This window comes from Staurois parvus, unplaced genomic scaffold (assembly GCF_062004578.1).
Source record: "Staurois parvus isolate SC_StPar_1 unplaced genomic scaffold, SC_StPar_1.0 ptg000137l, whole genome shotgun sequence".
Classification (NCBI taxonomy): domain Eukaryota; kingdom Metazoa; phylum Chordata; class Amphibia; order Anura; family Ranidae; genus Staurois; species Staurois parvus.
This window is the reverse complement of record NW_028317933.1, coordinates 10,349,616-10,374,604: the sequence shown is the minus strand read 5'-3', so window position 1 is coordinate 10,374,604 and position 24,989 is coordinate 10,349,616. Positions and strand designations below refer to the sequence as shown.

General features: G+C 43.1%; 1 protein-coding gene across 1 annotated transcript in view; it reads left to right on the top strand.

Annotated features, from left to right (window-relative positions):
* Nucleotides 1–24,989, top strand: part of SGK2 (serum/glucocorticoid regulated kinase 2) — a 74,626-nt gene that overhangs the window by 17,179 nt on the left and 32,458 nt on the right. The window contains exons 2-5 of the mRNA XM_089673325.1: nucleotides 11,534–11,629; nucleotides 12,771–12,828; nucleotides 19,017–19,100; nucleotides 19,215–19,346. Coding sequence (XP_089529451.1) covers nucleotides 11,589–11,629; nucleotides 12,771–12,828; nucleotides 19,017–19,100; nucleotides 19,215–19,346 — 315 coding nt within the window. The 5' untranslated portion in view covers nucleotides 11,534–11,588. The remainder of the gene's footprint in view (nucleotides 1–11,533; nucleotides 11,630–12,770; nucleotides 12,829–19,016; nucleotides 19,101–19,214; nucleotides 19,347–24,989) is intronic.

The following is a 24,989-nucleotide window of genomic DNA, read 5'->3' as shown; positions in this document are numbered from 1 at the left end:
ATTTTCATCCCGTCTACAGCCGGCAAAAATTGGCACTGCAGAGAGCTCCGCTATTTCTTTGACAGTTCTTTGACATTTATAGCGGCTGCAACAATGTATCTATTTGTATCCATTTCGGATACAGATGTTTTTATTCGGAAACAAATAGATACATTGTTGCAGCCGCTATAAATGTCAAAGAACTGTCAAAGAAATAGCGGAGCTCTCTGCAGGGACACGTTTTGCCGGACTGGAATTCTTCTTCATCCTCTTCTTCTTCCTCTTCTTCATCCTCTTCTTCTTCTTCATCTTCTTCATCCTCTTCTTCTTCCTCTTCTTCTTCTTCCTCTTCTTCTTCCTCTTCTTCTTCATCCTCTTCTTCAGCCTCTTCTTCTTCCTCTTCTTCTTCTTCTTCATCCTCTTCTTCCTCTTCTTCTTCTTCCTCTTCTTCTTCATCCTCTTCTTCTTCATCATCCTCTTCTTCTTCATCATCATCCTCTTCTTCTTCTTCATCATCCTCTTCTTCTTCTTCATCCTCTTTTTCTTCTTCATCCTCTTCTTCTTCTTCATCCTCTTCATCCTCTTCTTCTTCTTCATCCTCTTCTTCTTCCTCTTCATCCTCTTCTTCTTCATCCTCTTCTTCCTCTTCTTCACTTTTCTTCCTCTTCTTCTTCATCCTCTTCTTCTTCTTCATCCTCTTCTTCTTCTTTTTGTCTTCCTCTTGCAGGTCACTGCTCATGCACAGATTTTTTATCGGTAAAAAGATTGGCCGATTTGCCCATAATTGCCGCGAAAATCGTCCCATCGGCAAAATCGACCGATCTTTTTCCAACTTTACCGATAAAAAAAAATCTGCCAGAATACCGAAAAACGGCCGAACAATTAACCCACTAACGATCCAAAAATCGTCCGATTTTATTTTCGGCCGAAAAATCAGCCAATTTTCGACCCATCTATGGCCTGCATTAGACTCAAGGTCCTGGCAGGTGAGCAGGGTGGAGGAAGACTGTGGGGAAGGTGTCAGTGGGTGGTGGTGCTATAAAGAGTAAAGATAGCAATAGTGATCATTGACGGAAGTGTTTTCTGCTTACCAGCCTTCCTAGAGTTTCCATAGACATTTTCTCACCAGTGTGTCTTCTGCTCCTATACCCGTTACGCTACTCTCATGAGCTTCTTCTTCTTCCTACTGAAGAAGCCCAAGAGAGGAGCGTAACGTGTATAGGAGGAGCATAACTCGTAGAGGAGCAGGAGACACACTGGTGAGAACGATGGTTATGAAGATGTGGATGCATGGACCATATGTTGTGCTATTGTATGCTGTAAACATAGCACTTTGGGTGCTTTTTTAATGTGAGTGTATCTATTTGGAATATGAGTATACGAAGAGCGCTTTTTTGCTCCTGTTTTGTATTTGCATGTACATTTACCAAAGAGTGGGATAGGGCTGGTGGAGTACTGCAGGTGGAGGATAAAAGCCCGGAGGAGAGTAGATACCTAATAGCCCATTGTGGGGCAAAGGCATGTTATGACCTTAATATAACATTGGGGTCAACAAAAGAAGGTGAGTGTGTGGTATGAACACTGGGTGGGGCAGGCAACACTTGGATGGAAGTAGAAAGCTCTAAGACAGTGGTCACTAAATGGCGGACCGCAGTCCCTTCTGGACCGCCAGCCCGCAATGACAGATCCGCCACTGAGCAGGGCGGTCATCATGGCAACATGACATCACTGTGCGCCTCACCCCTTGCAGCTCACTGTTTCTCTGGCTCCCGCTCCCTGCCTGTATACAAGGATCCCAGCACCTCTCCTGTCTGCCCTCAAGGTAGGGTGTTGTCTTACAGGGCCACTCTGATGGGCACATTTAATGTTAAAGGGTCATGCTGATGGACACATTTAATGTTAAGGGGACTCTGATGGGCACAACATAGAATTTGCCCGTCATAGTGTGCCTTGACATAAAATGTGCCCATCAGAGTGCCCCTTAATATAAATGTGCCCATCAGAGTGCCCCTTAATATAAATGTGCCCATCAGAGTGCCCCTTAATATAAATGCGCTCATCAGAGTGCCCCTTAAAATAAATGTGCCCATCAGAGTGCCCCTAATATAAATGCGCCCATCAGAGTGCCCCTTAATATAAATGTGCCCATCAGAGTGCCCCTTACTATAAATGTGCTCATCAGAGTGCCCCTTAATATAAATGTGCTCATCAGAGTGCCCCTAATATAAATGCGCCCATCAGAGTGCCCCTTAATATAAATGTGCCCATCAGAGTGCCCCTTACTATAAATGTGCCCATCAGAGTGCCCCTTAATATAAATGTGCTCATCAGAGTGCCCCTTAATATAAATGTGCCCATCAGAGTGCCCCTTAATATAAATGTGCCCATCAGAGTGCCCCTTAATATAAATGTGTCCATCAGAGTGCCCCTTAATATAAATGTGCCCATCATAATGCCCCGTAACATAAAATGTGCCCATCAGCATGCCACTTATTTTATGTTAAGGGAAATTCTGATGGGCCTATTTTATGTTAAGGGGCACTCTGAAGTGTACATTTTATGTTAAGGGGCACTCTGATAGGGACATTTTATGTGAAGGAGCACTCTGACGGGCACATTTTATGTTAAAGGGCACTCTGATGGGTAGATGTTATGTTAAGGGGCACTCTGATGGGTAGATGTTATGTTAAGGGGCACTCTGATGGGTAGATGTTATGTTAAGGGGCACTCTGATGGGTAGATGTTATGTTAAGGGGCACTCTGATGGGTAGATGTTATGTTAAAGGGCACTCTGACAGGCACATTTCATGTGAAGGAGCACTCTGACGGGCACATTTTCTGTTAAGGGGCACTCTGATGGGTACATTTTATGTTAAGGGGCACTCTGATGGGCACATTTTATGTTAAGGGGCACTCTGATGGGTACATTTTATGTTAAGGGGCACTCTAATGGGCACATTTATGTTAAGGGGGCACAGATTGGCACATACTGTGGAAAGGGGCACTCTGATGGGCACATGTGATGAAAAGGGGCAGTCTGATTGGCGCATGTGATGGAAAGGGGCACCCTGATGGGGAATATGATGTAAAGGGGCACTCTGATGGGGAAATATGATGGAAAGGGGTACTTTGAGTGTAAGGGGGCACTCTGACAGGATAACCTGATGTAAGGTGGCAATGTGATAGGGATACCTGATGTAAAGGGACACTCTGATGGGGACAACTGGTGTAAAGGAGCACCCTGATTGGCACACCTGATGTGATGGGAATACATGATGTAATGCACTCTGATGGCGACACCTAATGTAAGGGGGCACACTGATGGGCACACCCTATGCGGACCTCGGCCAGAAGAAGATTTTAATGACCGGACCTCCTTGAATTTTAATTCAATACCCCTGCTCTAGGATCACTGCACAGTGGTAGAGCATTTATTCATGGATGTTTGAGATATTTATTTGATGATTGGACAATTTTGTTTTTTTTATTTTTGGGCTTTTATTTTTATTTTGGGGTTTTTGTTTTGTTTTTTGCTTGTGCTACATCTAATTGATATATTTACAGAGATGAGGTATAAAACACTAGGTGATGTTTTAGCAGCAATTCACATATTTGTCTTGTTATATATAACTGCGCTGATTGATTTTATCACATATATTCCTAAGACACATTTTACTGGAATCAACAATGGTGCAGGTGCTGTAACAACAGGCATCATGTGTAGCATCGACAGAGTATGTTATCAGTGCACCACAATGTTTGTAGATGGCCCACTTGTATTGCACCATTAAGACTTACGCCACAGTGCAATGTATCTGAGCCATGTGAGTCTCCTTCATCAAGGCTGTGTAGTTCTGGAACATTGTACTAGAGTGTGAGTCTACATCAGGGGTCTCCAAACTTTCTAAACAAAAGGCCAGTTTACTGTCCTTCAAACTTTAGGGTGGGTGCAATATGGACAGTGGGAGTAGAACATGTCCTGGCATCAGTGGGAGTAAACAAAGCCTTGTGATTGATATTAGGTAGAGTAACAGTGCCCCATCCTTGGTATCAATGGGAAGAATAGTGCACCCTCATTGGTGTCAATGGGAAGAATAGTGCGCCCTCATTGGTGTCAATGGGAGGAATAGTGCACCTTCATTGGTGTCAATGGGAGGAATAGTGTGCCATCATTGGTGCCAGAGGGAGGAATAGTGCACCACCATTGGTGTCAGTGGGAGGAGTAGTGCCCCATTGTCAGTGTCAGGAAGTTTGCCCAATTGTTGCTGAGAGTGGGGGAATAATGACCTGATGGCTGGATAAAAACAAACAAGAGGCTGCATCCAACTCTTGGGACACAGTTTGGAGGTCATTGGTCTACATGATGCAATGAAAGTAGGCTTTCTGCATGTTCTATTTATTTTGACAGTACCCCACACAAAGTCTATAGATGGATGGGTGATGGGAACCCTACATTTTGTTCCTCTAATCTTCATGTTCTTCCAAGAAATAGGAGAAGATCACAAAGTGAGCATGCCCTTAAGACATCTAATCCCACTAACCCCTTTCAACAATGCTCAAGAGCAAATCAATGAAAGTAAATTGATGTACAGGTTCTCTTTATTCTACCTTACCCTTACACACAGTGAATTATAAAAGCATGGTTACCACATATGGCACAAGATGAAGCAAACATACTGTCTAATTTTATTGAATAGGCAGAAACAACAATATTTTTTCCCAAATCCTTTTAGGTCAATAAGACTTTTTTAGAGCAAAGTCCTAACAGCTCACTTTAGGATCCTCTACATGATCACAGAGCAGACTTCCCCAGTGCCAGCCTAGCCTTGGCCAGGGAAAACCAGTCTAGCCGGCAGACTTTTCTGTCCCAAGGGTTATTGTCCGGGAGTGTCTGCTCTAGATGCCCTTAATGTGTATCCAAAGCCAAAACTTTGTTTTCTTGTGGGAAGGGTTAGAAAGTGCACCAATGCGCAACGAGTGAAACCAAAGGGTCTAGAGTCTGTAGATACTTCCAAACAACAAGCCAACACATTTTGGGGGCCAAGCTGTGCCCCCTTCAACAGGGCTTAGGATGCTGTGTGTAAAGTGGAGAGACTGGACAGAATCTGGGTAAAGTGTTTTGATCATTTATTTGAATAACTGTTGGAAAAAATTCTTACCAGCTTTGTTTTATCCACCCCCTAATCTATCCAAAACAAAAATGTTTTGCCTTTAGGTACAGGTTAACCATTTATCTACTGTCGTATGTGTAAAAATGGCAGGGTGATGGATAATTATTTCTGCAGTGCCGTTTATAAATGACACAGCAGAAATCGCTATTGTGCAATCAATGCACCCATTAATGGCTGTGATCCAAGCAGTCAGGTGATCTGAGCAGCACCGTACCTTGTGATCTCTGTGTTGACTAATCACAGTGATTGTAAATGTAAGAAGATAGTGTTTACATTTGAAGGCCACCATTTCCTTGGAGTGGAAGGAGGAAATGGGAGCCAATGAATGAATGAGTCACTTGTTCATTAGTAGAAAATAACAGTCAGCAACAGATATTTGAGGTATATCTTCAATTGTAGGATTGTCTTTAATGATTTCACCATCCCCTTTCCTGTACACTACAGGTGACAAACTGGTGGCCCTCCAGCTGTTGCCAAACTACAAGTCCCATGAGGCATTGCAAGATTGACAGTAACACGCATGACTCCCAAAGGCAGAGGCATGATGGGACTTGTAGTTTTGCAAGAGCTGGAGGGCCACTAGTTATACACCCCTGCTGTACACCTATCCTGTCTCTGCAGTGTCAGTATATTAACCCATTCACCTCCCTTATCCTGCATAATAACCCCATTCATCTCCATCCTTCAATTGTATGTGACCTGTACATTGACCCCTTCACCTCCTTCTCCCTCTGTGTATGACCTGTATGCGCTCTATCTAGTGCATGATTACCATGCTTTATCCACCTCAATATGACCACGTTTCTTCATTTAAAAAACATTAAAAAATTAGAGCACCTTAGGGCATCTACTTTCCAAAAAGAAATCATTTTTGGAGTTTTCATACTGTTCAGAACTTTTGTATAGGTTTTATAACACAAAGGAAAAGAAAAAACATTTTTTTTTAAATATTTAGCCTTTCTCTCTTTATATAGTAAAAAAAATCCAGTGGTTAATAAATGTCAAGTGGTTAAACAGTTTAAGTGTCACTTATTCTAATAATGGGATGGGAATCATCAACTGTCAGTTATGCCGGGAAGATAGACTTGGCCTTTTACATAGATCTACATTCTGGATTCCATAAAAGCATTTGAATGATATGACTGATGCCAAGAAGTTTATGAATGGTTAATAAGCATAAGGTAGGGAACAGCTATGATGTCATCATTATTACCAGTATCATATGTAGCAAGGCTTGTACAACATTTGTTTGATGTTTTTCTGTATAAATAGTCTTTGGCTGTGTGCCCTCATCATAGTCCATGGCAGTGTGAATATATAATCATTACTGACAGTCAAGGCACATAATAGAAATGTAGCTGTTGCGTCTTGCTACGGCATCGATCGCATTAGAGCAAACCACTCAGTTCCACTACATTATTCCGAGTAAGATTCTTCATTAAAGTAGTAGGCTGTAGACACAGACGATCATTATTTGGAGCTAATGTTGCATGATGGTATATGATGAGTTTAGGAAAATAAAGTGGTTGAATCATAATCTCATCTCATGCAAAATGTCCTGTGTACATAAATACAGTAATGATCTGTGACGCCACAGATAGCCGGTTCAGTATGTGCTACTGGTGTTGCCTATTGCTTGGTTATAATTTAAAAGGTTAGTTCAATGTTACCAAGAAACTGCCTATGCAGATAAGGGGTGCCTGTAGATAAAGACAAACTGAGCAGCTTTCACTAAAGTTGAATAATGCCCTCGCTGTAGGTGTTGGCCATATACATACCTTGTCAAGCCTGACCTGAAAATTCCCCGGACGATGTGGAAGTGGAAACACACTTTAGGTTGCTGTTGTCTCCTGTAGCCAGGACCGGTACTAGGCTATTTTGCGCCCTAGGCAAGAGAAGCTGCTTTCACCCCCCCCCCCCCCCCCCCCCAAAAAAGAAAAAAATAATCTTTTACATTTTTAATAATGGTAGAAAATATTGGATCAGCAAAACAAAACTGATAATTTGCTTGCAGTACAGTTAGCTTTAGGAAAACGAATGCTATAACACTTTGTGGTAAAAAACCTGTCCCTCAGTCTGTCCCCTTCCTTGCAAACTATTGTGAACAATACAATCCACCTATAGAGTTCTGTGTATAAACTGCTTTATCATGCCTAATGAAGGGGTCCTGCGAGACTCTGAAACGTTGCCTTGCTGTAACTATGTGATCGTTTATTAAAACTTTTGGACCCATATTGGTGATCCTTGGTGTGCTGGTGACATTCTCCTTTCCTAAACTGCTCCAAAGGCACAACAAAGGTTAGAAATCTCACTTTAACCGCCTTAGCGGTATTCCCGAGTGTAGCTCGGGGTAAAATTTGAGTACCAAGAGCGGTAACCCCGAGCTACACTCGGGCTTACCATGCGGCGTTGCTCAGGGAGTCCCTGCAGCACTTACCTTGTCCTTCGCTCCCACGATGTGTCCCCTGCAGCGTCCCCGGCCATCTCCTCCGGCCGATGCCGGCATCCGGCTTCCGTGTTCCGGTCCCTGTGACGTCGGGACGTACGGGCGACGGAACCGGCGGCAAATTTGGAATTTTTAAAAAATGTCATTTTTTTTAAAATGATTATTACATAGTAAAACATTGCTGTTTCAATGCATTTCACATACATTTTGTCCCTACTGCTTTGTCCTGTGCCCTGCCTGCATTTTGACTGTTCTTGCTGCCTGGAAACTTAGAAAAGTCCATGGCGTCCAAAAAGCGTCCCTTTACGTCAAAAGCGGTTTTAGACCGGCTAGAGAACAGCGATAGTAAATCAGAACCACTTGCAGAATTGAGTGATAATGATTTGTGGGGAAATTCGTCATCAGACACTGAAAACAATTTTGCGACTTTGCTTAGCGATGTGCGAATTTGCCTCTGTATTTCAAATTTCAGTGTTTTTGGTTTGATTATATTATTGAATTAAATGTATTATTATTATATTATTATTTTTTATGATTATTTATGAAATTATAATTTATGATTTCGTGTTTCAAATTTTATCATACCCGGGATGTTTATTAGACTCTTGTTCGTACAGATTTCAGCGAGTTATTCGTAAAAATTACAGCCTACAATAAAAAACTACATATTTCCATGCAAAAAAATGGTACCGCTTTCAGCACAAAAAATCTGAAATAATCATACTGCCGAGGAGGTTAAAGCTGTGTGATTGGAGCACATACTAAACACACAGTGGGGCTTCTCAAGGGTGGGAATATAAGAAAGTAATGGCACCAATTTCAACTTGCATGGTAGGACACCTGGCTTGGTAGAGTTGTGGTTCCGTGGAGAGACCTAGGGTGGGGTTGCTGTGTGCGGGGATTGAATGCACTCATCCAGAAGACATATTTTGTTTGCATAGACATGAGGCGTGTGAGCAGCTGAGCGCAGCGGCGTATTTACCAAGAGGCAAACAAGACATTTGCGTAGGGCGTCAATTTTCAGGAGGGGGGGGGGCACTGCCAGAGGACCTGGGGACCCAGTGAGGCTCCGCCATGGAATCCGAGGAGACTGTGAGCTGCTGGAGGGTGTAGGCTTCCCGCACAAGGAAGGAAGACACTGGGCTTTACTCCAGAGAGGGTAAGGTGCAGCTTTGACTAAAGTTGAATAATGCCCTCGCTATAGGTGTTGGCCACATACATACCTTGTGAAGCCTGACCTGAAAATTCCCAGGACGTTGTGGAAGTAGAAACACACTTTAGCTTACTGTTGTGTCCTGTGGCCAGGGCCGGTGCTAGACTATTTTGCACCCTAGGCTTGACTAACTCTCTTTCTTTGTGGGCAAAGGGGGTGTTTTGTTTGGTCGAGAGTGGCAGCGGTGGGGCCCGGGGGGGGGTTAGTGGTGGGTGCTGGTGGTGGTTGTGGCGACCAATTTTAGTGGTGGTGGCCGGGAGGTGGGGTGGGGTTGTGTGCTGGTGGTGTTCGGGGACGTCCAATTTTAGTGGCGGCAGGGGCCAGGAAGAGGTGGGGGCTGGTGGTGGTGGTGGGCACCCAATTTTAGTGGCAACGAGGGCCAGGAAGAGGTGGGGGCTGGTGGTGCTGGGGGGCGCCCAATTTTAGTGTTGCCTAGGGCAGCATAAGAGCTAAATACACCGTTGGGGGAGCGGACAGTCAGCGATGATGAGCTGGATCACCCTGCACCTGAGCCCCAAAGGGAGATGAATGATGGAGTGCCAGGCTCGAACCTCCTTCAATCCCCCATCTCTGTACACTGTAGTGGCTCCTTTGACCTGACTGCTGTGGAGTGATTGGAGCTGTGTATGGTCACTGATCTGATCGGTGCGCCATGGCCAATCATCATCCAACCCTTCACGTGTCCAGGCTCCCCCTCCACTCCTTCCCTGGGCCGGAGCAGGCAAGGATGGAGGGAGGGTGAGATTGGTAGAGCTCCCGGGGAATTCCCTCCCACTTACCCAGCTGTCTGGACTGACTGACCCAATCCGTATTCCCAAACAAAAAAGACTGAACCTGAGCCACTGCGACAGCCCCTGGGCAATGGTGAGCTCTGGGGGAGGGGGGTGCTGCCTGCTCCTTCTCTCTGCCCAGCAACTCCGGCCAGATGGAGCCACTGGAGCCCCTGCATCCTCCTTCCACTACATTCCGCACCATCCACCAAGGGGGACCCCAACTGACCAATCCTCCAGAGGGGACCCTGATATACCCTCTTCCCGCTAGGGAAACCAGCGTCCATGGCTGCGCCCTAGGTGGTAGTGCTCCCCTGTAGGCAGCTGCCTAGTTTGCCTAGTGGTAGCGCCGGCCCTGCCTGTAGCATCGGTGGGGACAGAGGAAGGAAATACAGTACGGCAGGGGACACAGACATCCCACGGTCCTGGAATTGTTGAATGTTGAAGAGACTTCCATCACTGGATGGAGGGGAGATAGAAAACACAAGCCAACTGAGGGGAGAGAGAAATACTTCTTCTATTGCAGGGAACTTCAAATAGAATTTTTTTAGAGATTGACAGGAGACACTGTGTTTACAGTGAATAATTCCAACAAGGAAAGCTATGATGCTTTTATGTAGCTTGCCGCTAGCGCCTACCCTCACACATTCCTATTGACCCATCACTACAATGGGCTGCCTGACTGACTAACAGAAACATGCAGGAGACAGTAAGAGGCAGGTAAGCATCACCATTATTAGGCTGGCCATACACTAGTAGATTTTCAAATCAATGTTTGTAAGAAAATTTGTACAAAATTCTCAGTACGATCTATGACTTGACAAATGTCACTTGAAGGTACTTTAAAATTTTGTTTCCTATTAAAATCCAATTTTGACTATCCCGAATGAAAATTTTCCCACCTGCTCCTTCAAATTTTTTCATCACTGCATTGATTGACTCCATTAACACGTTAAACTTCAAACAAACATTCCTAAAATGAAAAATTTGGAACAAAATTCTACTAGTGTATGGCCAGCTTTAGTAAGTCTCAGGTTTTGCCTCTAGGTTCCTACACTATACATTTGAAGCAGTTTTTTTAATTTTGTTTCAGGTTCTGCCATCACAAAACCCAGAGCAATATATGCCTTATGTCTCAGCCATTCTCAACCAGGGTTCCGTGGAACTCTGGGGTTCCTCCAGAGCATTCTAGGTTCTTTGAGCTGTAACTGTTTGACCATCATTTGATTGTACCTGCATTATTCCAGGGCCAATGCCATTTGTCATAGCCAGTAGCATGACACCAGTAATCTTTATTGCTGTCAGTAAGGGTGGCATTCTGACCACCACTGTAAGGGTTTTATTCTTCCTACTGACCACCAATGTACAAAGCATTTCTCCCATTGATCCCCAATGAACTGGTATTTAGTAAGGTTTACCCAAATTATTTTAGGGGTACCTCTGGAATAAAAGAGTTGAGAAAGCCCAGTCTAAGCTGACAAAGCACCTAAAATATAAACTTCCTCTGCAGAAACAAATTCTTGGGGTAACAAAGGGTACAACGAAATGCCTTGGCACTGGATGTGTTACATCTGCTGCAAAGAACGAATGAACAATCAAAATGCTGATTATCCCCTTGACTAAATCACATGACTAAATGCCAAGGCATTTTCACATGTGACAGCCACCATGTGATCCTGGGGCAATGGTTCCTGCAGAGAACGTAGGGGTTATATGACTTCTGACAGGTTTCATGAAAATGGGGTAGGCAGGGTATCATGAAGGGCCCTACAAGGAAAAAGGTTTTGCTTAACATTTTTTTACAGGGCAGCTGGTGGAAATGCCCTGCAAAAGTACAATGTAAAAAACAAATGTGTTTACTGGTACAGCCCTTTCGTTTTGTATTGTACCTCCTGCCCTTCCCGTCTTGTGTTTGTGGTTAACTGCAAAGGAATCTAAACTCTTCATTTTACAGTTCACTGGATGACATCGAGGCAGGAACAGGTGAAAAGCTCCACTTCATTCCCATCATGACGTCAACAATCAACCTGGGCCCCTCTGCCAATCCCAAGTGAGTGCATGGTACCCTCCCTGTAAAAAAATACAGCGTCTATTACTTGAAAAAAAAAAAGATTTGTGGACAAACTGGTTTAGAGAAGACAGAGCACTTATTCGGCAATGTGTACAGGGAGAGATATACTTCTTCTATACAATACATAGTAGGATTTGCATTGACCTGTTACTTAGAGAGCCTGCTATTTATAGATTTCTGCATACCTTTTTAGATGACCAGTTGGTAAAGTAGACATTATCAGGATTAATTAATAACGTACAGAGTATACTGGAAAATGGAGATCCCTTCAACATATGGAAAATGGAAACAAAGCGAGCGCCAATACTAACTAGCGGCTGATACACCAAAAGCAACCAAAAAACCTCATAACATAAATCCAATACAAAAGGTGCAGCGCTTAAATATGTGAAATATATGGTAAAACTGATAAAATGTCCAGATGAGATGACAAAATTATATTGCATACATATGCTCCGATGCCGTGCATTTGACATAAATATGCATCAATAAAGCGTAAAAAATGTGAACAGTCCACACATAAAAAGTGACTGATGTGCTCCAAGGTAATCGATAGTGAGTGATCCGTGCTTCTCAGACGACCAAACAGGTGATGTGTCAAAGGGATGTTAAAAATGCACACTCACCAGAAGAAAGATCATGTAGCACATGGTATGTAAGTTAAAACCGGAGGTCCCCCTTAAGAGGTGGTCAGCCTGGTCAGGTCCAAGAACTCTCTTTCCTGCCTGGTACTCTGCCCCACAGCTATTGTCCTCCAGGAATGGGCTCTGCGATGGTGTTGGCTCATAAGGAGCCAGAAAGAAGAATGCCCATAGTGTAGTATTTTAACATCCAAAACGTTTATTCAAAGTATAGCAACTCAGTATGAACAGCAAAAGGAATCAGCACTGACCATGTACAGGATTAAAGATGGCCGCCGGACTTCCTCGTGGTCTCGGCGGCAGCGTGACGTCACCGCGTATGGCTCCTCCTCTAAGTATTAGATCCCTTCAACAACCAATCAGAATCTATCTTCTACCGTTGGGGTTAAATTTCACACTTGATTGCTCTTAGCATTATCTTCTATTTATGATTGAGTTCTGTAGAATAATTCTTTGTGTTATCTTGTCATGTTTTGCAGTGCTAAACCCACAGATTTTGACTTCCTGAAAGTGATTGGAAAGGGGAGCTTTGGAAAGGTTTGTGTCTGAACTATAAAAAAAAAAAAAAATCTAAAATTTATCCTAAAATCAAAAACTTTTTTTTCATTTTGGATAGGGTAGGGGAGTGGATAAAACACTTGCCAAATATATTTTTGCCATCTGTATTCTATTGGGGAAATTTCCCTTTAAAGAAGGTGTCATAATTTTTATTTCACAGTTTTGTCCCCTATGGGTCAAAGTACATGGAATACTTTGTCCCGTGTTTCTAAGTGTTTTCCAACTCTAGTTCTCAGTACTGACCTCCCCCTCTCCTCTCCTTCTATGGCTGATCCAACAACAGCTGAGAAGGAGATGGTTGATTCATAGCTCGATTTTGTTGAGTGTTGAGCACTTTCCTGAGACAAGCAACAGCAAGAGGAATGCAAAGGTTGGCACGTCGTCCGCCCCTGCATTCCTCTTGTCATTGCTTGTCTCGAGAAAGTGCTTACAGCTGAGACAAGCTGCTGGCTTCTCCTTCAGTCCTCATGTATTTATTTATTATTTATTTCTTTCAGGTACTTATATAGCGCCGTCAATTTACGCAGCGCTTTACATATATATTGTACATTCACATCAGTCCCTAACCCTCAAGGGGCGTACAATCTAAGGTCCCTAACTCACATTCATACATACACATACATAGGGCCAATTTAGACAGGATTCAATTAACCTACCAGCATGTTTTTGGAGTGTGGGAGGAAACCGGAGTACCCGGAGGAAACCCACGCAGGCACGCAGGCAGGGAGAACATGCACACTCCAAAGATTTTACAGCTGCTGTTTTTGGCTTTTGACTTTTTTTCTACAGCCAGTAAACCCCCCAGCATGTTATCCTATGTGTCCATGCACACATAGACTGTAACCAACGTCTTTTGGCAGGGGCGTTTTTTGGCAGAACTAGTGGGTTTCTAGAGAAGTTTTTTAGCTGTGAAAACGCTCTAACTGAAAAACGCGGCAAAACGCAGTAAATTGCGACAACATAGCATTTTTAGACTTATTTTGCCCCCCCCCAAAAAAATTTTCTGGTCAAAAAAACCTCTAAAAAACACAAACGTGGCAAACGCTGCCAATTGCTAATACAAAAACACTGAAAAACTCACGTTTTTAATGTGATTTTGCACAGCTAATGTTACCAGCGTTATTAAAACGCCCGTGTGCATGGCATAGCTGTTATTGAATTAGACACGTCAGGAGGGGACGGGGCAGGTTGGACCTCATGACTATTGGTAACACTTAAAAACATGGGATGATGTATTACATCTTCTTTGTCCCATGGTGACATAACTGTACAATAAAGAGTATAATGACTGATCTTCTTCCTGTTAACGCAACAGGAAGAGAGAGAAAATCTGTAGGTAAGTAAGGTAAATTCCCTTATCAGAACAGGTGTCCCTATTATAAGATTTTGCTGTACTCCTATTAAGGTGAGAACTCAAAATTTTGGATTTAGCCTCACTGTCACTCCCTGTGACAATTGCCAAAGGGTCCTAAACCCCCGCCCAAGCCTGAAAAAGAAAAAAAACTAGTGCAGCTACCCATCTAATGATCGGTAAGGTGCAATATAATATATTTTTTTCTTTTCTTTTGATATTTCAGTTTTGTAAAATTGTTGGAGCAAATCTAAGCAGATTCACTATTAAATTAGTAACATCACTAACGAGGCTATATATGCAGTTTTAATACATGAAGGTAAATATAACATAAAATCATTTATATAATATGAAACCCATAACAAGTCAAGCACCCAAATGTATTTTTCTATCTGTATGATCCACTGTATGTCCACCAAATGTAGCAACCATTACTCAGAGGGGTAGATTTACTAAAAGTGGAGAGTGCAAAATATGGTGCAGCTGTGCTTGGTAGCCAATCAGCTTCTAACTTCAATCTGACCAATTAACCCACATGGAAGAAAAATATATTTGAAATATATTCTAAAAATATTCTGACATATATTTGAAATGCTACAATTTTGGCCATATTCAATATATTTCAATAAATATATATATATATATATATATATATATATATATATATTTATATTATATATATAAATATATATTTATATATATATATATACACAGTCATGGCCGAAATTGTTGGCACCCTTGATATTTTTCCTGAAAATCAAGTATTTCACACAAAAAAGGTATTGCATTAACACATGTTTTGCTATACACATGTTTATTCCCTTTGTATGTATTGGAACAAATATAAAACAGAGGCAGAAAAGCAAATATGACATAATGTCACACAAAACCCCAAAAATGGGCTGGACAAAAGTATTGGCACCCTTAACTTAATATTTGGTTGCACACCCTTTGGAAAACATAACTGAAATCAGTCGCTTCCTATAACCATCAATAAGCTTCTGACACCTCTCACCCGGAATTTTGGACCACTCTTCCTTTGCAAACAGCTCCAGGTCTCTCTTATTGGAAGGACACCTTTTCCCAACAGCAATTTTAAGATCTCTCCACAGGTGTTCAATGGGATTTAGATCTGGGCTCATTGCTGGCCACTTCAGAACTCTCCAGCGCTTCTTTGCCATCCATTTCTGAGTGCTTTTTGACGTATGTTTGGGGTCATTGTCCTGCTGGAAGACCCAGGATCTTGGACGCAAACCCAGCTTTCTGACACTGGGCCCTACAGTGCGACCCAAAATCCTTTGGTAATCCTCAGATTTCATGATGCCTTGCACACAGTCAAGGCACCCAGTGCCAGAGGCAGCAAAACAACCCCAAAACATCATTGAACCTCCACCATATTTTACCGTAGGTACTGTGTTTTGTTCTTTGTAGGCCTCATTCCGTTTTCGGTAAACAGTAGAATGATGTGCTTTACCGAAAAGCTCTATCTTGGTCTCATCTGTCCACAAGACGTTTTCCCAGAAGGCTTTTGGCTTACTCAAGTACATTTTGGCAAACTGTAGTCTTGCTTTTTTATGTCTCTGTGTCAGCAGTGGGGTCCTCCTGGGTCTCCTGCCATAGCGTTTCATTTCATTTAAATGTCGACGGATAGTTCGCGCTGACACTGATGCTCCCTGAGCCTGCAGGACAGCTTGAATGTCTTTGGAACATGTTTGGGGCTGCTTATCCACCATCCGGACTATTCTGCGTTGCAATCTTTCATCAATTTTCCTCATCCGTCCACGACCAGGGAGATTAGCTACAGTGCCATGGGTTGCAAACTTCTTGATAATGTTGCGCACTGTGGACAAAGGCAAATCTAGTTCTCTGGAGATGGACTTGTAACCTTGAGATTGTTGATATTTTGCCACAATTTTGGTTCTCAGGTCCTCAGACAGTTCTCGTCTCCTCTTTCTGTTGTCCATGCTTAGTGTGGCACAGACAGACACACAATGCAAAGGTTAAGTGAACGTCTCTCCTTTTTATCTGCTTTCAGGTGTGATTTCTATATTGCCCACACCTGTTACTTGCCCCAGGTGAGTTTACAGGAGCATCACATGCTTGTAACATTCTTATTTATCCGCAGTTGTGAAAGGGTGCCAATACTTTTGTCCAGCCCATTTTTGGAGGTTTGTGTGACATTATGTCGAATTTGCTTTCTTTCCTCCCTTTTTTTGTTTTGTCCCAATACACACAAAGGGAATAAACATGTGTATAGCAAAACATGTGTTAATGCAATACGTTTCGTGAGAAATACATGATTTCCTGGAGAAATATCAAGGGTGCCAACAATTTCGGCCATGACTGTATATATGTATATATATATATATATATATACTCTGCACGTTGAAATGCATTTTTATTACAAAATATATAAAAGATATTTTAAAAAATACATTTCAAATATACTGTATGTCTTTAAAAATACAATTCTACATTTTTGGAATACATTTACAAATATATGTAAAAATATATGTTAAAATGACTTTTTTATATCTTAAAAAAATCTGAAGAATGTATTTAAAAAAATATATATTTTTAAAAATATTATTCATATATTTTGTAATATATAAAAAACACATTTCAACATGCAGTGTATATATATATATATATATATTTATTGAAATATATTTTGAAATAAATTAAATATGGGCAAAATTGTAGCATTTCAAATATATGTCAATATATTTAGGAAGAATATTTTTCAAATATATTTCAAATATATTTTTCTTCCATATGGGAAGCTTTGACAAAGAAAACTGGGAGCTGGTTGGTTTCTATGCAGAGTGGCACCAGATTTTGCACTCTCCACTTTTAGTAAATCAACCCCATTGCTCCGAGTACACTGCTGAAATGTGGATTTTGATTGGCTGCTGCAGTTTACGTTACATCATTGCTCTTTGCCCCATATTATGACATAAGGGTCTACACGTAAAACAATTCTAAATCCCTGTTCTGTCTGCCCTTTGTTTTCAGTGGATTGTTTGTAGCACAGTGCTGGGGGTTAACGAAGTCTGAATCCCGGTGCACTGCTGTGAGAATTCCAGCCGGAGCTGCCAAGGACTCCAAGTTTGTCACTAATCTCATAATCTGGAGCTGACTTGGCAGGACATTCCTGGGGGATGAGGGGCTCCTTTATCACTCTGTATTAGTAGAACTTGCTATTTTTTCAGTCATACAGTTCTTTAAATGCTCCTAAATATCTTCGTTTTGCATATTTTACAATCTGTAAGAAAAACGTCTGACTTTTGGACACATGGGCCTTAATTAATCAAATTGCAATAACACTTAAGGCTTTAATTAATATTATCTCAAAGACCACGTTTTGTGGAGCATTAAGCACTGTTGTCAGTTTGATGAATCAGGGCCATAGTCAGAGGCGGACTGACAACTCATGAGGCCCCCGGGCAATAGGGGATCATGGGGCCCCTGTGTCCTTGCCCAAACTCAAAAAAGCCTATGAAAAAGGTACCAGGGGCATCTCATGGGGCCCCCTACTGATCCCGGGCCCTCTGGCAGTGCCCAAGTTTCCAAATGGTCAGTCCGCCCTTGGCCATAGTATATCTCTTGTGCACCAAACAAAATTGGGCAGAAGGGTCGATATGCAAAGTCAGAACTTTAAAGGAGAACAGTTGGGGAAAACAGCTGTTCAAACTGCCATTCCAATGGGGGCCCCATGGCACTAACAACCAATGCAGCACACAGAAGGTACATTAGGGTTCTTTGACATGGGGTGGACCTGTTAGCAGATCTGCTTGCTTAGTGGGGTATCTCTACGCTGATCTCCACTGAGATAGCTGATGACAGCTCTGTGTCAGCTCCACTGCTGCAGAGCGGACACAGAGCAGCTCGTTTCTCCTCAATGGACAGTTGGATGAAAAAGGACCACCTGTCCATTTCCATCCGACCCGTTCTGATGGACGGAAGGGGAATTGGATCTCCATCCGTCCCTTTTTTGCGGGTTGGATCGGATTGGATGTCGGCTGGTGTAAGCAGACACATGTCCGTTTACACCCGCAACTCCATAGAGGACAATGGAGGTTCCAATCAGGTTCGCCTGCAAAACGGCAGACGGACCCAATCGAAACGTCCATTTGAAAGAGTCCTTAATATTTCCTATGGATTAATGTTGGAAAAGGAACAAGGAAGTTGTGATAATCGCTTGGAGGTTGACCCTGGTCCAACTATCTCAATTAATGCTGAAGCTGGATTTCTTGCAGTCCCATGATGACTTACTTGGACCCTTCTGATTACAGAAAGCTAGCTCCTGGTGGTGTTGAAACCTGTCTGCCTACTCTTGCCTTAAACACATTCCTACTAGGAAGTGAAGGAGCACATCATATTCATTGACCAATAAGAGTGCATGCTGTCACTTTATCTCTCATTTTTTTAAACAGTGTCACTGGCCAGTGATTGGGTAACTTACCAATGGGTCCAAACCTTGCTAAACAGTACTGTGGCCATATTGCTATGATAAATCCACCCTTTGATGATTATGTTTGATGAAAATTGTTATGTTCTGCCAGCCTGAGTGGATGTGTTTATGTCAATACCATTTAGAATATCCCTGTATAATGCATTAGGTACAGTAAGATGCCCATTCATGAGTTTGTTTTTTTAATTATCGACAAACGAGGCTGATTCATGCAAACTCCAGGCAGGTGGTGCCGTGGCTGGGATTTGAACCAATGACCCTAGTACTGCCAGGCGGAAGTGCTAACCATTTAGCCAGTGTGGATGTATACATATTTTAAACTGTAATTCATTTTTCCTATAGGTACTCCTGGCAAAGCGTAAAAGTGACAGTAAGTTCTATGCAGTAAAGGTTCTGCAGAAGAAGACCATTTTGAAGAAGAAGGAGGTAGGACTGACTTCCTCTGGGCACATTTTGCTATGACATCCCATATAGGGAGCTATGTGTGGTTTGGCATCTAAGGTCGGTATTCATTTATAATGGTATTCTGTTTTTTCCCAGCAATCTCACATTATGGCTGAAAGGAACGTCCTGCTTAAGAACCTGAAACATCCTTTCCTGGTGGGCCTGCACTATTCATTCCAAACTGCAGAAAAACTCTACTTTGTCCTAGACTATGTCAATGGAGGAGAGGTGAGGCCACCGGAATGTCACACCTCATTCCTGCATAGCTCACAAATGGTCCTTTTGTCAAAAGACAGGTCCTCTTGGAACTCCTCTGCCCCTCTGTCCCTCTGTCATACACAGTTGACCATCATGTGCATCCAGTTTGTAGATCTGTATAAGTAAATGTCTGTATTTTACAGCACTATTGTAACTCCTGATGTGAACCGGCACCTAGCTAACAGATTCGCCATCCATGTAAACAAGGTGGATGGTGGAACCCCCCCCCGGCTGGGACATTGTATTATGACAGTGTTTACGTACTGTAATTTGTGCAACAACTACATTAGTATTCAGTAGTGATATCTTCTGCAGCCAGTAGATGGCAGTGTTTATAAGTTTGTAGCAGCATCATTGGTAAACTCTATGTCTTTTAGCTGAATAAAGCTTCCTGTTTCCTAGTTGTAGTGAAGCAGAAAAGCACATGTGGACTGTGCACTGTCTGTTCTGTAGGACTATATACAGAGTCTCTAACAGGAGCTTCCAACATGATCAAAAGATTGATTGTTGTTGACTGGGGATGGCCACACACTTATTGAAAGTCGGCCTAATTTTGATCACTGTATAGCCAGCTTAAAACAGAACTTAACGTGGTTGTAAATCCTCATAAATACCCAGTGAAGTGACTGGCCTCAGGGGATAGACGGAGATGAAAAAAATCCTCCTACATAGGTTGTACCTGTTTATCTGCAGTCTTCTCTTATCTACATCCCTTTAAAGTGCTGAATTTTAAAGCGTGTCTGAGAGTTTAGAAAAAAGGGGATGTAGAGCTGAAGTTACACTCTTCAGAGCTCAGTGAGGAGAGCTCTGAGGGCTGATTGGAGGGAAGAGACACACCCCTTCCACACAGCTCACAGGAACAGAGCTGAGGCTGTCAATCTGCTGGAGGTCCCTCCCCTGTCACCATTTTTCTCTTGGTGTCAGGAAAACTTGTCAGAAGTGATTCATGCTGATAGTAGAAGAATGAGACAGCAGACAGAAATGACGCTTAGTGCTCTTAACTGAGACAAGTACACACTATAGAGGGATATGCTTTGTTCATACAGTATTTCATGTAAGAGGTTTACAAAAAATTTAAGGCACAAACATTCACCTATGCTTCAATGGTCCATCGCCAGCACCAGCATTTCCTCCCCAGGTTCTTCTGGGTGCCCGTGTTCGGCTATTTTAACTGGTCAGCATTTGATGACATCACTCCTGCGCATGACCGGCAGTGCAGTTATCCCGGTACACTCAGGGCTGTTGCTTCCACTAGGCACTGCCACCTAGGGGTGCCTGGGCGCAGCACAAGCCGGCACTCTCTCTGTGTGGGACACCGCCACATCATGAATGATCTTTCAACTGAGAGGAGGGGTGGCAGAGGGGAGGAAGAAAGGACAGAGGAAGATGCCGGATGTCTGGGGCCAATGTAGCAGCTGAGCTGCAGCTCCTTCCAGTGTTCCTCTCAGACTTAGTCCTTTTCTGCAAGCTGGATGGCGGCTGCTGATCACTGTGGAATTCCAGCCCATCTCTACCAGCAGAGGCGGAGCTACACCTGCAGAGGAAGATAATGTCTGACTCTGATATCTTCCGTCTGTTCGAGTGTGTCCTGGCTGGCCATTCGTCATATGTGCAATGTGTCAGCAAGTGATGACATCATCACGATCCCATAGCCTGCTCTTCTAGTGCCTGCTGAGCCTGCTGATCTGTGTCTGCTTGTGGTGGTGTGTTGTGTTGGATCTGTCACTGTGTGGGATCGCTCAGTTCAGCTGCCTGATGTCACAGCGTTTTATCTCCCTTCATTGCCTGGGGAATCCAGCCTGGGATCATCACCCTCCACTCATTGCCGCAACGGTCACCCTGCCACTGCCAGCCACAGATATAGTCCGGGACTCTGATTTTGTCTTTAATATTGGTGCTGGTGGCATCATATGGCACTTATTTTTGCAAATTAAAAGACATTTAGCAGTTTCTTGTTTTGTTGATTTAATATTTTCTACTGTTTTTAAAAATGATTTTTTTTTTGGGGGGGGGGCGCAAATAGCTGGTCTTGCCTAGGGCGCAGCATAGTCTTGCACCGGCCCTGGGTACACTGGTAGTATGCTGGAATGTCAACTGAGCTACGCATGCGCAGTTCAGCGTACATTCTACAGAGGATTACAAACAGGCATGTACGTCCATTTGGTAGCAGAAGAAACTTTGCATGTTTCTTCTGCAACAAAGAGGTTGCCGGTTTGCAATTTTGAACATTTTGTCTTCATTTCCACTTTAATTAAGCCACCAGATCTAAGGACCGGTGAACTGCAATCTCTGACATTATTGTGCTCGGGTTTGGATATCGTCACTGGATATGGCCAGGCAAAAAAAAGGCCTACTGTTGTAACCATACAATAGCCCTATACAGACAGAGATCTCTCTATATATCATTCTGGAGAACACTGAGAAAATGGTCTGTAGCTCTCACTGACACCCCTAAGGAATGATTCAGCCTAGGTAAGCAGATCTCAGGGGCCACACACAGGTCATGTAGAAAGAACACTTTTCTTCTAGAATTCAGTCGATGTGCTCGATGTGCATGTTCTATATTCCTGATAGGTAAAGAGGCAGTGACACCATGGTGTTTTATCCCTGGGCCTCGATCTCCCGTGCAGGGAACAGTAGGCCTGGTCAGCTTTGTCATCAGCCTCTTCCCCACATGTACACGGTACAGTCATTTGACTGTTTATAAACAAGGTGGATGCCGACTAAGATAGCGATGATTAATCTGCGTGTTCAGCAACTTGTCAAAGCCTGATAAATGTCCTGGGAATTTAATCCCGCTTATCGTGTACTTGTGTGATCTCTCTATGGCAGAGATGAATAGTATAGAGGCTGGCAGTGGTTTGGGCTGTCCTATACGTAGGACCATGTTAAAGCTGATATAAGCAAATATTGTTTAACCCCTTTACATCACCGCCTCACGGCCCATTGGATCAAAATGGCAGGTGGCGGGCATTCCGATCATGTGACCGCTGTGATTGGCTGTCACAGCGGTCACATGATCAAAAACTCCCAATCACAACTCTGCATTGGGAGCTTTCCATGACAGTTTAGTTCAGGTCCGGATCTACGGGGGTGCTGGGGTGCTATGCCCCCCCCAGATTTTAGTTGTGCACCCCGAGACCTCTGAGAGTGCATTTACAACTCCATGAGACCTGATGGGGACAGTTGATGTAAGAGCAGGGGCGGACTGACAACTCATGGGGCCCCCGGGCAATAGGGGATCATGGGGCCCCTGTGTCCTTGCCCAAACTCAAAAAAGCCTATGAAAAAGGTACCAGGGGCATCTCATGGGGCACCCTACTGACCCCGGGCCCTCAGGCAGTGCCCACGTTTCCAAATGGTCAGTCCGTCCCTGTGTAAGAGGGCACTCTGAGGGGGGAAATTGATGTAAGGGGGCACTCTGATGTGGACACTTGATGTAAGGGGGCACTCTGATGGGGACAGTTGATGTGTAAGGGGGAACTCTGATGGGGACAGTTGATATAAGGGGGAACTCTGATGGGGACAGTTGATGTAAGGGGGCACTCTGATGGGGACAGTTGATGTAAGAGGGCACTCTAAGGGGGGCAAATGATGTAAGGGGGCACTCTGATGGGGCCAGTTGATGTAAGGGGGCACTCTGATGGGAACAGTTGATGTAAGGGGGCACTCTGATGGGGCCAGTTGATGTAAGGGGGCACTCTGATGGGGACAGTTGATGTAAGGGGGCACTCTGATGGGCACAGTTGATGTAATGGGGCACTATGATGAAGACAGTTGATGTAAGAGGGCACTCTGATGGGGACAGTTGATGTAAAGGGCACTCTGGTGAGGACACCTGATGTAAAAAGAGACTGTTATAGGAACTTTGATGTAAGAAGAAACTCTGAGAAGAACTCCTGATATAAGGATGGACTCTGTTAGGGACACCTGATATAAGGGGGCACAGGTTCTGTTTAATCACCCTAATCTAATGACAGCATTCCCAGTTCACTCCAGCACAGGGGCGGACTGACAACTCATGGGGCCCCCGGGCAATAGGGGATCATGGGGCCCTTGTGTCCTTGCCCAAACTCAAAAAAGCCTATGAAAAAGGTACCAGGGGCATCTCATGGGGCCCCCTAGTGACCCCGGGCCCTCGGGCAGTGCCCAAGTTTCCAAATGGTCAGTCCGCCCCTGCTCCAGCACCACATCTGCGCTACTTGTAAGATGTTACTTCCAGATTATGACTCCGTGGTACAAAAGTGTGCCGAGTGAACAGGGAATACTGGTTTCATGCATCCCTGTTACACTACTGGCATTATGCCCCCTGTATTTTTTTTTCTGCATCCCCAGATTAGACAGGCTGGATCTGGCCCTGGTTTAGTTACTAAATAAATTAATCAATTAAAGGTGATGTAGCGCTGCTAATGCACATAAATCAGTAAACAATACAGGTGGATAAACTGTGTTCATAATCATAATGTGAATAAATGACCAAGAACATAGACCATTAATATAAATTAATGAATAATGTGAATAAAGATACTTTCAATAAATGAGTTCATAAATTTCCAAATATCACAAGATCCGACAACTACAATTCCATGGTGAATATGAATTTTGATGCTAATAACAGTGCCACTCCGTGCTCACAGAACTCTGTGAGCTGTATAATAATAATAAATACTGTATAATAATAATAACTCTCATCTCCAACGCAGGTAAAAACTGTGTGTTAATAATATGACATCTCCACACATCCAGACTTCGCGATATCTCCTTAGTCCGTTCCTCCTCCCATATAATGGATACTTTTAAGATGGTAAAAAAATCCTCCATCTCAGCGGATACCAGTCAGCTCCAATGCGTGTAACACTTGCAAGTATTTATTAAGACATCTCCATAAATCCAGACTTCGCAATATATTTTTAAGCCACTAGAGGGCTATCCACTCTTCCTCCCAGATAATGGATAATAATAGGTATTAATAGAAATCCTCCCTTCCATCGAATGCCAGTACCTCACCCAAATGAAAGAATGCCTCATATAGTGTAGTAAGTCAGAAAAAAAACAATATTTATTAAAATCACACTTACGATGTATATTACAAAGACAAGCCCTTTAAAACAACCATGGATCCTCTCGCTTCCTCAAAACTGCCTCAGCCCACGCCCTACGCGTTACATCACCATTACGTGACTTCATCAGGGAGTTTAGTTACTGTGTTGGGAGCGCGCTCTCAGCACAGTTAACTGTTTACATATAATGCCATTCTACTAGCGGTTAGCCGACATCTAGTTTACAAAACTAACATAAGCAGCATTGTTTTTTATTCCAAAACTGAATTTACTTCTGTGAATAGTTCTGTAAAACTGCAATACAATCACATAAACGGAAGATACAATATGTTTGTACACATGTCTATCACAAATGAATACAGAGAACACATTTCTTGCAAACAGCTACCTACAAATCACATTGAATACATTAAAGTGTTACTAAACCCACGACAGTAAAATCAGTCTCCATATGCAGTAAAGCATGCTTGTTATACTCACTGTGGTACCTAAGGGGTTAATCCTCTGTAAAAAGGATGTTTGATTCTGTCTTCTCTGATCCTCCCCTTTTTCT